Source organism: Ambystoma mexicanum, chromosome 11 (assembly GCF_040938575.1).
Source record: "Ambystoma mexicanum isolate Mex_15411 chromosome 11, UKY_AmexF1_1, whole genome shotgun sequence".
In the NCBI taxonomy this organism is placed as follows: Eukaryota; Metazoa; Chordata; class Amphibia; order Caudata; family Ambystomatidae; genus Ambystoma; species Ambystoma mexicanum.
Genome location: NC_090934.1, coordinates 405,531,280 through 405,543,760, shown reverse-complemented (window position 1 = coordinate 405,543,760; position 12,481 = coordinate 405,531,280). Strand labels below are relative to the sequence as shown.

Here is a 12,481-nt window from a genome sequence, read left to right as displayed (position 1 = left end):
TCAAAAAGGACATCCTGGTCTCCAACCCAGGCCTCCATATCGCTGACACCTATACCAGTGCTTCCTTCAGGCAAACCCTCACTGGCATCCTCTTTTTGTCGTTCCCTCGCCAGACCTATGGACTCTCCATATGGTCTCTGTGCTTTCTCCTTTCTCTTCTTCTCTCATTAATGGTGGCACCCGGTGGGAGGCTCTCCTGGCCTCCGTCCACTCCTCTAAGGTCATCATTAATGTTTACCTGAATGGTACCGTCTTGGTCCAAGGCCCTCAGGCCAACCTTCTCCTCTTTGAAAGACGCTTTCCGCACCTCATCAATTTCCTTTCATTTCCTGCTGTCCCTTCTCTTCCCACCATGGCTTCCTTGCCTCTCCCTGCTGTCACCTCCTTGGCTACCTTGCCCTCTCCTCCTTCCTCTTCTGCACCCCCTCCCCGGAAGTCTTTAAAGTACGGCAACCTTCTCCATATTGCCACTCTAAACTCTCGCCCAGCTGTCAAACACTCCTCTGACATTTGCTGCTTCCTCGAAGAACTTGACCTCAATGTCCTCAGCCTAACTGAGACATGGTTCACGCCTAGATCTGTCACAAGCTTTGACACTCTCCTCCGAGGTGGCTACAAGATCCTCTGTGCGCCCAGGTCCAAATGTTCCAGAGGGGGTGTAGCCCTGATCTTCCCTGAGTAGATTCCTGACTCTGTCATTCCTACGCAGGCCTACTCCTCTTTCGAATGCCTCGTCTGCAGGCGCTCTCTCTCTCTCCTAGCAAGTCCCTTACTGCGTTTACAATCTATCGGCCACCTGGTCAGATCTCCTCCTTCCTCTCTGAGTGGGCGGACCTCTCCTCTTCCCTCCTGGTCTCGACCACTCAACTCCTCCTTCTTAGAGGTTAGTCCCAGGAGGATAGCTCAGCGGCAGCGTGCTCGACTTGGAAACAAGACGACACGGAGCAACACAGGTTCGATCCCTGGGTCCGCGCTTAGAAACCTCTGGGTATTAAGCGCGTTATAAATAACCTATCATATCATATCATAGAGACTAACATCAACCTGGATGCTACATGTCCTTCATCTCAACTCTTTCGTGACCTCAGAAAAACTCTGTCACTCTCTATCCTCCCCTCTGGCCCGACTCACTCTGCAGGGCACACTCTGGATGTTCTGATCTCTACAGATTTTCCCCTTTCTATCCCTCTCACCACTCCTCTCTCCTGGAGTGATCACTTTCGCCTTTCCTTCCAGCTAACTCTCTCCACCCCTCAGGCTAAGCAAACTCCAGCATTGCCACCTACCTTCTCGGTTATACCGACCCATAAAGCGTGTGTCAGTTGAGGCTTTTGCTGCCACTTTCTAACCCCCACCACCCTGTTCGGCTGACTCACATCCTGACACAGCCCTTTCCATGCTCCACTCTGCTCTATCTGATACTCTTGATGTGCTTGCCCCTGTCATGAGGATCCGCTTGAAGCCCAAAACCAAGTGCAATTCCTGGTATGACTCAGACATCCCGCACTCTTAAACGCAAGTGCAGGGTGGCTGAGAGGAAATCGTGTGCTTTCTGTACATTCACTGACAAACTGGCCTGCCGCCTGCTCCAAAGGCAATGCCGGCTCTCTATCCGCACCAAGAAGAGAGCCCTCATCCAAGCCCACGTCTCTGCGACATCCAACAACTCGGCCAAACTCTTTAAAATCTGCAAGGAGCTGGACAATCCTGCTGCAGTCTCTACCTCACCTGTTCCCTCCCAGACCCTCTGCATGGCCCTGGCTTCTCATTTAATCTCTAAAACTCAGGATATCCTGTCCTCTCTCTCTTCCTCTCCTCCTCCTACCTCTACTCCCCTCTCTTCTGGCCTTTCTGTGGCCACCTCTCCTCCCTCCTTCTCTGCCTTTCCCCTGTTCTCCCCAGACAAGGGTTTTACAGAAGTACGATCTATGAAAGTCTTGTCGAAACAGGTTCTGCCCTGTTCCTCTAAAACCACCAAGGACCACATTGACACCCTGGCTCCTGCTTTGGCTGACTTCTGCAACCACTCCATCGCCACTGGAGTCTTCCCTTCCCACCTGAAGCACTCCCTTGTGCACCCTCTTCTTAAGAAACACTCAGCCAACCCCTCCTGTCCTGCTAACTACCACCCAATCTCCATCACTCCTTTCCTGGGCAAACTCCTGGAAAAGCTGGCCATCTCCCAGCTTAAACTTCACACTGAATTGGTTGGTTGTCTCCATGACCATGGGAACTGCTCTCCTGAACATCTGTGAAGACCTGCTCTTCAACCTTGACTTCAATACCGCCTGTGTCCTCATCTTACTTGATCTCTCTTCTGCCTTTGACATGGTAAACCATGCTATCCTGCTCAACCATCTCTGTGAAAACCTGGGTGTGACCGATCAGGCCCTGGCTTGGCTGACCTCTTTTCTCTCCAATCGACCCTCCCAGGTCCAACTTGGGTCCTTCCTCTCCTCTATCTCTACTTGTGGTGTTCCCCAGGGGTCTAACCTCTCTCCTTGGCTGTTCAACCAATACCTGGCACTTCTTGCCCACCGCATTGCTGCTCTCTGCCCCAACCTTCTGTGCTATGCGGACGACGCTCAGCTACTTTTCAGGCTCCCTTCTGCCGAGTCTTCTCCTTCTATCATCTCTGACTGTCTGTCCGCTATCCAGGAGTGGTGTGCCGCCAATGATCTCTGCCTTAATACCAGTAAGGCTGAGATTCTCCTCATTGGCACACCTGCTCCCTCCTTTCCTGTTGCTCTTTGGCTGGCCTCTCTTGGCCCTCTTCCTTCTCCCACCTGGGAGGCTAAAAAGCTTGGGGTCATCTTCGACTCCACTCGCTCCTCCTTCTCTCCTCACATCTCTGACGTATCTAAGAAGTCACACTACCAACTGCACCTCCTCAGAGGTATTCTTCCTTTCCTCTCCTTACCCCAGAAGCTCACTGTCTCCAGAGCCCTAGTTCTCTCTAGGCTGGACTACTGCAACAGCCTCTTTCTAAATCTGCCTGCTTCTACTCTCCATCCTCTACAACTCATCCAGAACAGGACTGCAAGACTTGTCCTTGGCCTCAAGCCCAAAGATGGGATCTCTCCAGGACTGAAATCACTGCACTGGCTGCCAGTGGCTGTGAGGATTAAGTTCAAAACCCTCTGCATTGTCCACAAAGCCTTCTGGGACCTAGGGCCTCAATACCTCCAACTCCCTCTATCTAAATATCTTCCTTCTCGAGCTCTTCGCTCATCTGCCTCCAACACCCTCAGGGTCAGTCGCTTCTTCAAGCAACAAGTAGGCGGTAGATCTCTTTCTTCGGCTGGGGTCTCCTTCTGGAACAGCCTCCCTGAAAATTGAGAAGAACCATCTCCAGTTCCAGAAGCACCTCAAGAAATTCCTCTTTGCTTCTGCTTTCTCTCCTCCTCTCCGTTGCTGAACTCCTGACTGAACCTACACTGGTAACCTGGCTACCCTCTGATCTCGGTCCCAGGTCCCCTCCCCCGCCAGCTGCACACCTGCACTGCCTCCTGGGCAACCCCATGCACTTGGGGGCTGTCTGCATTTACACCTGCACTTGCCACTAGCTGGCCGCCCCTTTACCTACTGTTTTTATTTATTCTATTTATATTTTACTGTTGGTCCTATGTATTGCACTTCCCCCTCCACCTACCTGCACTCCCCCCCCCTCTCCTGCACTTGCGTGATCTCAATGTCAGCTGGCCTAGTAAAACCGTTGTCTCCGTCTTCCCTCTGTTCCCCCTCCCTTCCCTCGTTGCGCTTTGAAACACTCGTGTATAGGCGCGTTATAAATGGCATATCATATCATATCCCCTTGGGTTAGTGGGACCAACTAACCCTGAGACGAACTCCCCTCGATCACCATCCCCAACTTGCTGTGCCTCTCGGAAGCCCAATGCCATGGGTAGAGTGTCCGTAGTCGAGTGCAACGTCTGCCGCAGAACGAATCCGGCTAGAAGCTCGAGAATACTCCTAACAACCATCCAAAAGCAGGACCTCCTGATCCAGAGTCTACTCACCAGAGTGCAGGACAGAGGGAGTAAAGAGAGTCCAATCAGTATCCAAGATTCGCAACAGTGCTGTTTGCTAAACAGAAAAGAGCCCGTAGCTGCCGAAGACCACCCAAGTACCGCCGCAGGGGCCATCCAGACGTCCTCCCTCTTGTCCCCACGACTGAGGATCAGGAACAAGGGTCTGCACCGCTGTAGCAAGACAGAATCCAGCTGTACCACTCTTCTTCAAACCAGAGGTACTGTTTAGGCCTGGGGTACTTACCTTATTGCCTTTTAGCCGCGTTCTTCTCATTTGGGAATTGCATTGACTTACCTTTTAAAGTTGATTTCAACTCTCTTCTCACAGGCTTAACAGCCTGTGATCCTACAAGTGATTTTTCTAAAGACTCTCTAACTTTGTGCAAGACTTTGTTCTAAGAAGTACATCTGATACATAGACTGTGTCCCAAATGACTTTGGCTGTCCTGGCTCCCTGAAGACTCTTCTAGTCCAATGACTTTGATACTGTTTGTCCCTCATAGGTGGTAGCTTGTTGTATACTGTTACTGCTGCGAAAGGCTTATCTAGATTTCATTGGAAGATTTAGTTGTCCTCACATATACTGAGACACTGTCCAACCTTTTTCCTTCCCTAATGTTTTCTTTCTGCAAACTCAGAATCTGCAAAGTATACTAGTGAGATATATAAATGCCATTACTGTCCTTGTGATTGAAGTCGCCTCAGGGTGTAGGAATTGTGTAAGAAGCATAGCCAAAGATTATCCACTAACTTTTTTTGCTTTCTTTTTTTAATTTGTTCATGACTTGACGAGTCTTTACAAAATTATTAAAACATACACAAAGCACATTATTTTTCCACCAATGCGACATTTCAATCGTACACAATATATACTAAACATTACATTCACATTGATTGAAACACTCTTGCCAAAACCTGGCTTCTGAACTCCCCCCCTTTCTATTATTGGGACTACGTTGACTTCTATGTAATGATTTCACAGATTTTTAGTACAGTAGTCTGTCCCAAAATAATTCTGAAATAAGACTTTCTTCATGACACACAAAGCTCCTGAAGAGTCTTAGACGTAGGTTCCAGGTCCCTTCGCATTCCATCAGCAGGTGCCTAAGGGTTTGCTTTGCTGGGTTGGTACAGACTATGCACAGCTGCTTAGCTCCGTCTCCTTGCTTTCGACTTTCCAGAACCTCTCCACAGTGGACCAGGTTTAAACTTATCCGTAAACAATTATTCTGCAACAAACTGTCCGGAAATTTCATGAGATAACTTGAGAGGCAACCTAATGTTTTCTCACCGCGTAGATGCAGGAGAACACATTCTCACTTTCTCAATTCTCAATTGTTTTTATCCAATCGATGGATTCTAGCTTCTCCTTGATTTTCAAAGGATTAGAGATAAGGGTGTCTATATCCAGGTCGATGTTGGAAAGGGACTCTCTCACTTTACTCTCCAGTGACGACAGGATTGCAGATCTAGATTTTAAGATATGGTGCCTGACGTCGCCATAAAGGGTAGTCTCTTTTCCAATGATGATCTCCCGATATAAGGAGATTAATCTCCAATTTGCCATACAACTCAGAGATTTTAGGCCAAGCTCGAATCTAAGACTCCAACTGGGTGTGCAGGCTGGTAGACCTAGTACCCTCTTCGATAGCCGCCCTTCGAATACACCCCAATCAATAAACCACAGCCGGGGTCTGGCCTCCAGGTCATAGAGAAATACTGGATCTATTTCGGCCAGATAGTATCTGACCAATGGAGAAATAGAGAATTTACAGAACTTGTGGTTCAGTTTTAGCACCTGTGCTGCACCCTGTGCTATCTTAGCTGCGACCTCGGCCTCAGCTTTATAAAGGGTGGGAGAGGCGTGAATATTGTATCCCAGGTATTTAACCACCTCAACCCATTGAATCTTTTGTCTATCTAATTCCCAATTTGAGTATTTGACTTTTCTATGGGGGTGTTTGAAAACCACAATACTTGATTTAGCGGGATTTATAGAGAGCTTGTTGGTACACACATATTCACTTAGCTTAGTCAACAGACGCTGTAGCCCAATTGGCATCCTATCCAGCAACACTATATCATCTGTATAGGACAGCCAAAAGATCTTTCTTCCATTCAGCACTGGGCTGGCCAATGCAGATGGATCCAGTGAGATGCCCATGACCGCCGGGAAAAGATTGAAGAAAAGGGCATGCTCCTAAACACCCTTTCCTTACCCCCTTTCTACCTAGATGGTTTCTGAGAGGTGCCCCAGCTCATCCGAGCGAACTCTTATCTTAGTCTCTCTATGTAGTTCGACCAACATTTCAATTAGTGTTTCAGGTAGGCCCCAGTGCCTCAGTTTGTTCCTAAGTAGTGCCCTATCAACCTGATTGAAGGCTTTTGATAGATCGATCCACACACCATACAAGGGCAACGATCTATTGCCTTCTGTCTGCTCACTTACTAAATTGAGAATCATGCCATTTAATGCTGTTGACATACCTTTACGGAAACCGGTTTGGAAGCGGGACAAGATATTACGATCCACTAACTTGTTTTGATTCTGCAAAGTTATTTTAAAGTATATTTACATTGTTGCAACAAATTGCCTTTTTAAAGAATACTTATTTAAAAATTGATGTTAAATAAATAAGTATTTATAACTGAAACCTTGAGTGTAAGTGTTAGTTGGCTACTTTTATTTACGGATTTCATTTGTACAGCTCTGCAGCTCACATTTACTCCTCTTGAGATAGGCCTGGCTGCTCAGTCACACTACCAACTTTTGTAGTACAGACCTATACCAAATGGTGGGTCGCCTAATACCAAGCAGATAATTGTGGTGTAGTCCCACACAGCCTGACTGCATCAATTCGTACACAACAGAGACTATATAGCACACACTGCAGGCACTTTTAGTGGTTTTATGCTGATACTTTTCAAACTGGATACTACACTTTTAATGTAATCGTGTTATGATTCCCAAGCAGAGCTTTTAAGCACATTGAGATCCTCCCAGGAGCAGTAGCAGCAGCGAAGTGACACTTCTGAGCCTAATTTTAAAAAGTCAGATTGGACTTTGATCAGATCAAAAGGAATATCTCTCGGAGGAAGGATACAGCTGAAGCGGAAGTCTTGCCTGAAACATCATGAGGTAGAGCTGCTATAAATAACAGCAGGAGCAATGCCATCCAGTCTCTAGCTGTTCAGCATGCGCTTCCACTAGTGTTGGTGAATAACTCGGCGCAGGAGCTTCAGGGGATCGTACACAGGCTACAGAAGACAATAGAGAACTCTAAGTTCCGACACCCTAATCCTTGTTAAACTTGATTCCAATTCATTCAACCTTTGCGAGTTCAGAATCAGGGCTCACGTAGACAAAACGGCTACGTGAAACATCAACAATAAAAACGACCTCACAGAAATTGGACAGGTCATAGGATTTATAAAATCCAAGGAGCAATTTGCTCCTATTCATGAAGAAAGGGGCTACAGTGTAAAAAAGGACAACCAAGCAAAAGGTATACAGCTGCTACTAGCCTGTAACGGACACACTTTCTGAGTGAGAGACAGCACATAGGGACATAATTGGGCACTTTATATTTACCCCGGCTGTGGTAGCCATATGGGCTACCAAGGCAGCACATCAAAATGAGTTGCAGCCTTCAGTGAGTCCTTGAAAGAAACTTCACTGTTGATGTTAACAGCTCAAGGCACAGACAAAGAAATCAAAAATACAAGGGGGCTCAATCTAGTGAGAAATATTGACCTAATACATGCCTCCACCATGTCAATTGACACAGACTTGCATCAAAGTTATAAACCCTAGCCAATACCCTTCCCTCTGTAAGCTGCTACCATACCTGTCTGCCTCTGCGGTGACACCACAATGATGTCCATCAGACCCTCAACATTGGCCAGAACAGTCTCCTTGTTTCGGCCGGAGTACTTGTCAACTCGCTGGATGGATTTTGTCTGCCAGTCAGTCCAGTAAACCCATCGGTCTTGCTGGTCACATAGGAAGAAAAAAAACACACTGTTAGCACTTAGGTAAAGTATGCACTGAATAAACCCAATGCACGGATGTCTGGAGGAAAACACTGGGGAGGATCAGGATCCATGGTGGGCCTGTGCAATGTGACCTGCGTGCTTTTGATGGCTTCATTTGTTGAAGATAGACCCTTATATTACAAACAATGGTGTGTGTGGTGTAGTAATTACTTATACGGGTGAAACAACTCAGGGTTACTAAGGAACAATTTGCCAGATATATTCTAACTACAAATGGTCATGCTTGGTGTACCCAACTGAAAGGAGGCAACACAAACATGCATTGAGCACCTGCACACATTACAGTATATGTAGTCAAGTTGATGAGCACCTGAGAATTATAATTTTCCTTAAATTATACTGCATCTAGCAAGAACAACATTGGTGTGTTTCCCATGCAGTAGCAAATACCTGCTTAAATCTCTCGTATGCAATACAATACACACGTCACGTCTTGTCTGTATACATGTTACCAGCCCAGATTACATTTTAGCCTTTACTTTTGCTGGCCGGCACTAAAAATTACAATATTAGGTAGAGACTTCCAACCATGCCAGAATGAACAAAGTATTAATTAATCCAGCATTAGTGTTTATGATGTTGTAAGTTATTTATAACACGCCTGTACACAAGTGTTTCTAGACGTGACAAGGGAGGGAGACAGAGGAAGGACAAAAAAACCATCTTACTAGACCCTTGTGTCATTCAGATCGTGCATGTGCGACAGTGCAAAGTGCAGGGCAAAGGGAGAGTGGCAGGCAGAGGGAGGGGGAAGTGCAATCAGGGCATCATTGCTCTCAGTAAGTGCAGCCAGGGCAGCACAGTTCTGGATAAGTGCAAGGAGGGAGGGGGCTGTAGGGGTTACAAATATAACCCCTAAGTGCGCGATAGGCCTGGATGCAATGGAGGGGCAACTGATCAATGAGGAGCCTGGTAACCAGTGAGATTCTGAGGGTATCACGCAACCAGTCGGCACAGCAGACAGGTAAGCCAGCAGGGGAGGGCGAGGGAGGGCCCAGGTTCTCACGGAGTCGATTGATCAGGATGGCGTGATTGAACGTGTCAAGAGAAGAGGAAAGGTCAAGGAGGATGAGGACAGAAGGAAGGCTGGAGTCAGGATTAGAGAGTAGATCTTCACAGGTGTTCAGGAGAGCAGTTTCTGTGTCTCTGGCTTCGCTGAAGCCAGATTAATGGTCATGGAGACAACCACCAGATTTAGTGTGGAGAGTAACCTCGGAGTCGGCTAGCATTTCCAGGAGTTTTCCCAGGAAAGGTGTGCTAGAGATTGGATGATAGTTTGCTGGACACAAAGGATTGGCAGAAGGCTTCTTTAGAAGGGGGCACACAGGGGAGTGTTTGAGGGAGAGGGGAAAAGATCCAGTGGCAAAAGAGCGACTGCAGAAATCAGTCAAGATTGGAGCTAGGGTGTCAATGTGGTCCTTGATGGTTCTGGAGGAGCAGGGAAGCCCCTCTTTGGATGACACTTTCATAGATCGAACTAACCTAGAAACATTTTCAGTTGTTGTCAGAGAGAAGGAACAAGTTACTTACCTGTAACTGTTGTTCTCCATCATGGGTCTGGCATGGATTCACATGCTCATAAATATTCCCTGTCGTCAGGCTGGGAATCCTCGGTAAAAGAAAAAACTGTTTCACTTTCACTTACAAACTGTCTTCCTCCCATAAACCAATCACTGAGCTGTGGGTCACACTGCCCCGAGCCAATGACTGCCCTCTCCCCAAGTCTCTCCTCTGGCAGTCATCTTCAGATTTGGTAGCATGTAAAGTGGCAGCATAACCAAGAAGAGCCACAGGTAAGTAACTTGTTCCTTCTCCAGCCTGGGGTCTGGCATGGATACACATGCTCATGAATAAAGAATACATAGGAGTACATACAATACACAACCACGAGGGTGGCAAGGCTCAACAGAAGCAATTACTCTGACCTCCTCACCAGGCTCACCTTTAAGCGAACAGGTTGCGTAGCACTGCTTGGCCGACCCTAGACTCCTCCCTGAAATCCCTGTCGACGCAGTAGAATCTCGTGAAGGTGTGCATAGACCTTCACGTAGCAGCCCTGCAGATGTCCAGCAGAGGCACATCAGACAGGAACGCCGTTGTCGCATCTATCGCTCTGGTAGAATGGGTTCTCGGATGGCCAGGCAGCGGTCGGTTTAACAACCGGTGAAAATGAGTGATACAGCCGGAGAGCCACCTGGAGAAGGAAGCCTTGGACAAGGCCTTCCCATGGTTCACAGGACCAAAGCGCACAAAAAGTTAAGATGTCTTTTGGATACTCTTGTGCGAGCAACATAAAACTTCAGAGCACGCGCCACATCCAGCGAGCACAGAGTCCTTTCAGCAGGTGACGAAGGGGTTGGAAAAAAACACAGGCAGCACCAAAGGTTCGTTGAGATGGAATTCCGACTGAACCTTCGGGATGAAGGAGGGGTGTGTCCGCAGCACCAACCTCATATCCTGCAAAGTCAGATAAGGCCGATTGCAGAATAGGGCCTGGATCTCACCTACTATCCTGGCAGAGGTCATAGCCACGAGAAAAGCCGTCTTCCACGAAAGGTACTTGAGAGGGGCTTGATGTATAGGCTCAAGGTGGCCCCCCATGAGCCTTGTCAGAACCACGTTGAGTTCCCACGCCGGGGCGGGCGCATTCACAGGCGGCAACGATCAGAACAGTCCTTTAAGGAAATCCTTGACCAGACGGTGTGACCAAAGCAAAGACTGTCCCAGAGACCTGGTGTAGTGGGAGATAGCCGCCAGATGCACCTTGACGGAGGCGTGAGCCAGCCCCGTCCTGGCCAAGGACAAAGTATGGAAGGCTCTGCGGGGCCGTGACCCTCAGAGGGTTGATCTTCTGTGTTGGACACTACGTCGCAAAGCGTTTCCACGTGTTTCCATAGCACGACGATCTGGCCCTGGCAAGGACCTCCCTGCAGTCTGCCGGAAGCTCGTTCCCACCAAACGCTAATGCTGCAGGAGCCAAGCCTTCAGGTTCAGAGACCCTGGGTCATGATGAAGGATTGCGCCTCATTCTCTGGTGAGCAGATCCGCAACCACTGGCAGCTTAACTGGTGGTGACGTCGACAGGCTGAGAAGGTCCGGGTACCAAATATGTCTTGGCCATGCCAGGGCGACAAGGATCATCTTGCACCAGCAACGTTTGAGTTGAATGATGACTTGCAGCATTAGGGGCAACGGAGGAAACGCGTACAGGAACAGGCCTTCCCACGGAAAGGAGAACGCGTCCCCCATGCTCTTCGGCTGGTGAAACTTGCTGGCGAACCTCTGACATTTGGAGTTCATCGCCGTTGCAAACACGTCGATCTGCCCGCAGCTCCAGGGAATTGATGTGGAGGTCCCACTCCTCCGGTAGCCACAGGCATCGGGTGTGGAGACGCCCGGTGTGAGCTCCCCAGCCCTCCCGGGAAGCGTCTGTGGTGAGCGTCTCCTGGTAAGGAGGGCTCTGTAAATCCATGCCCCCGGCGATGTTGGACCGCACGCCCCACCACCTTATTGCTCGACGGAACTCCTCATCGAGGACAATTGTGTCGGTGAAGCTTCCGGACACATGGATCCAACGAGCGTCCAGGAACTCCTGAAGAGTTTGCATCTGCAACCTGCAGAGTCTGATCAGGTAGATACACGACATGCCGAGCAGCAACTTGATGGTCCTCACTGTGGCGATCTTCAGTGCTAACAGCCGTCGCACCTTGCCCAGAATGGACGCTATCCTGTCTTCCGAGGGAGCAGCCAGGCAGGAGACTGTGTTGAGCCTTGACCCCAGGAACAGAGCGTCTTGTTTTTTTTTTAGATAAAGTGAGAGGCAAGGGCATTGCAGAGAGCCTGGGAGACAAGAGGAGGGGTAGTGACTGCAGCACGGTTGGCCAGCTCCTTGCAGATTTTAAAGAGTTTGGCCGTTCTGTTAGATGCCGCAGAGACACAGGTTTGAATGTGGACTCTCTTCTTGGTGCAGACAGAGAGTCTGTATTGCCTTTGGAGCAGGCGACTGGCCACTTTGTCAGAGGATGACCAGGAAGCCCTCCATTTCCTCTCAGCCGCCCTACACTTATGTTTAAGTGTAGCTAGGTCGGAGTCACACCAGGAAATGCACTTGGCTTTGGGCTTCAAGTGGATCCTCATGACAGGGGCAAGAACATCAAGAGTATCAGAAATAGAAGAGTAGAGAAGGGACAGGCATGTGTCACGGTGTGAGTCAGTCAGTGGAGTAAGGGGGAGGGAAGAGAAGGTGGCAGCGAAAGCCTCAACTGACAAACCCTTCATGGGCCGGATGTCTGAGAAGGTAGGTGGCAATGTTGGTGTAGGCTTGGCTTGGGGGAAGAGAGGGAAAGGTGAGAGGAGGCAGTGATCACTCCAGGAGAGAGGAGTGGTCAGAAGGA

The 12,481-nt window shown here is 48.7% G+C and overlaps 1 protein-coding gene across 6 annotated transcripts in view; it reads right to left on the bottom strand.

Moving 5' to 3' along the window:
* The window catches only part of LRP4 (LDL receptor related protein 4), a 565,328-nt gene that overhangs the window by 98,372 nt on the left and 454,475 nt on the right, over positions 1–12,481 (bottom strand). For all 6 annotated transcript variants that reach the window (XM_069623191.1, XM_069623193.1, XM_069623192.1 and 3 more), the window contains exon 32: positions 7,880–8,024. In XM_069623191.1, the coding sequence (XP_069479292.1) occupies positions 7,880–8,024 (145 nt within the window). The remainder of the gene's footprint in view (positions 1–7,879; positions 8,025–12,481) is intronic.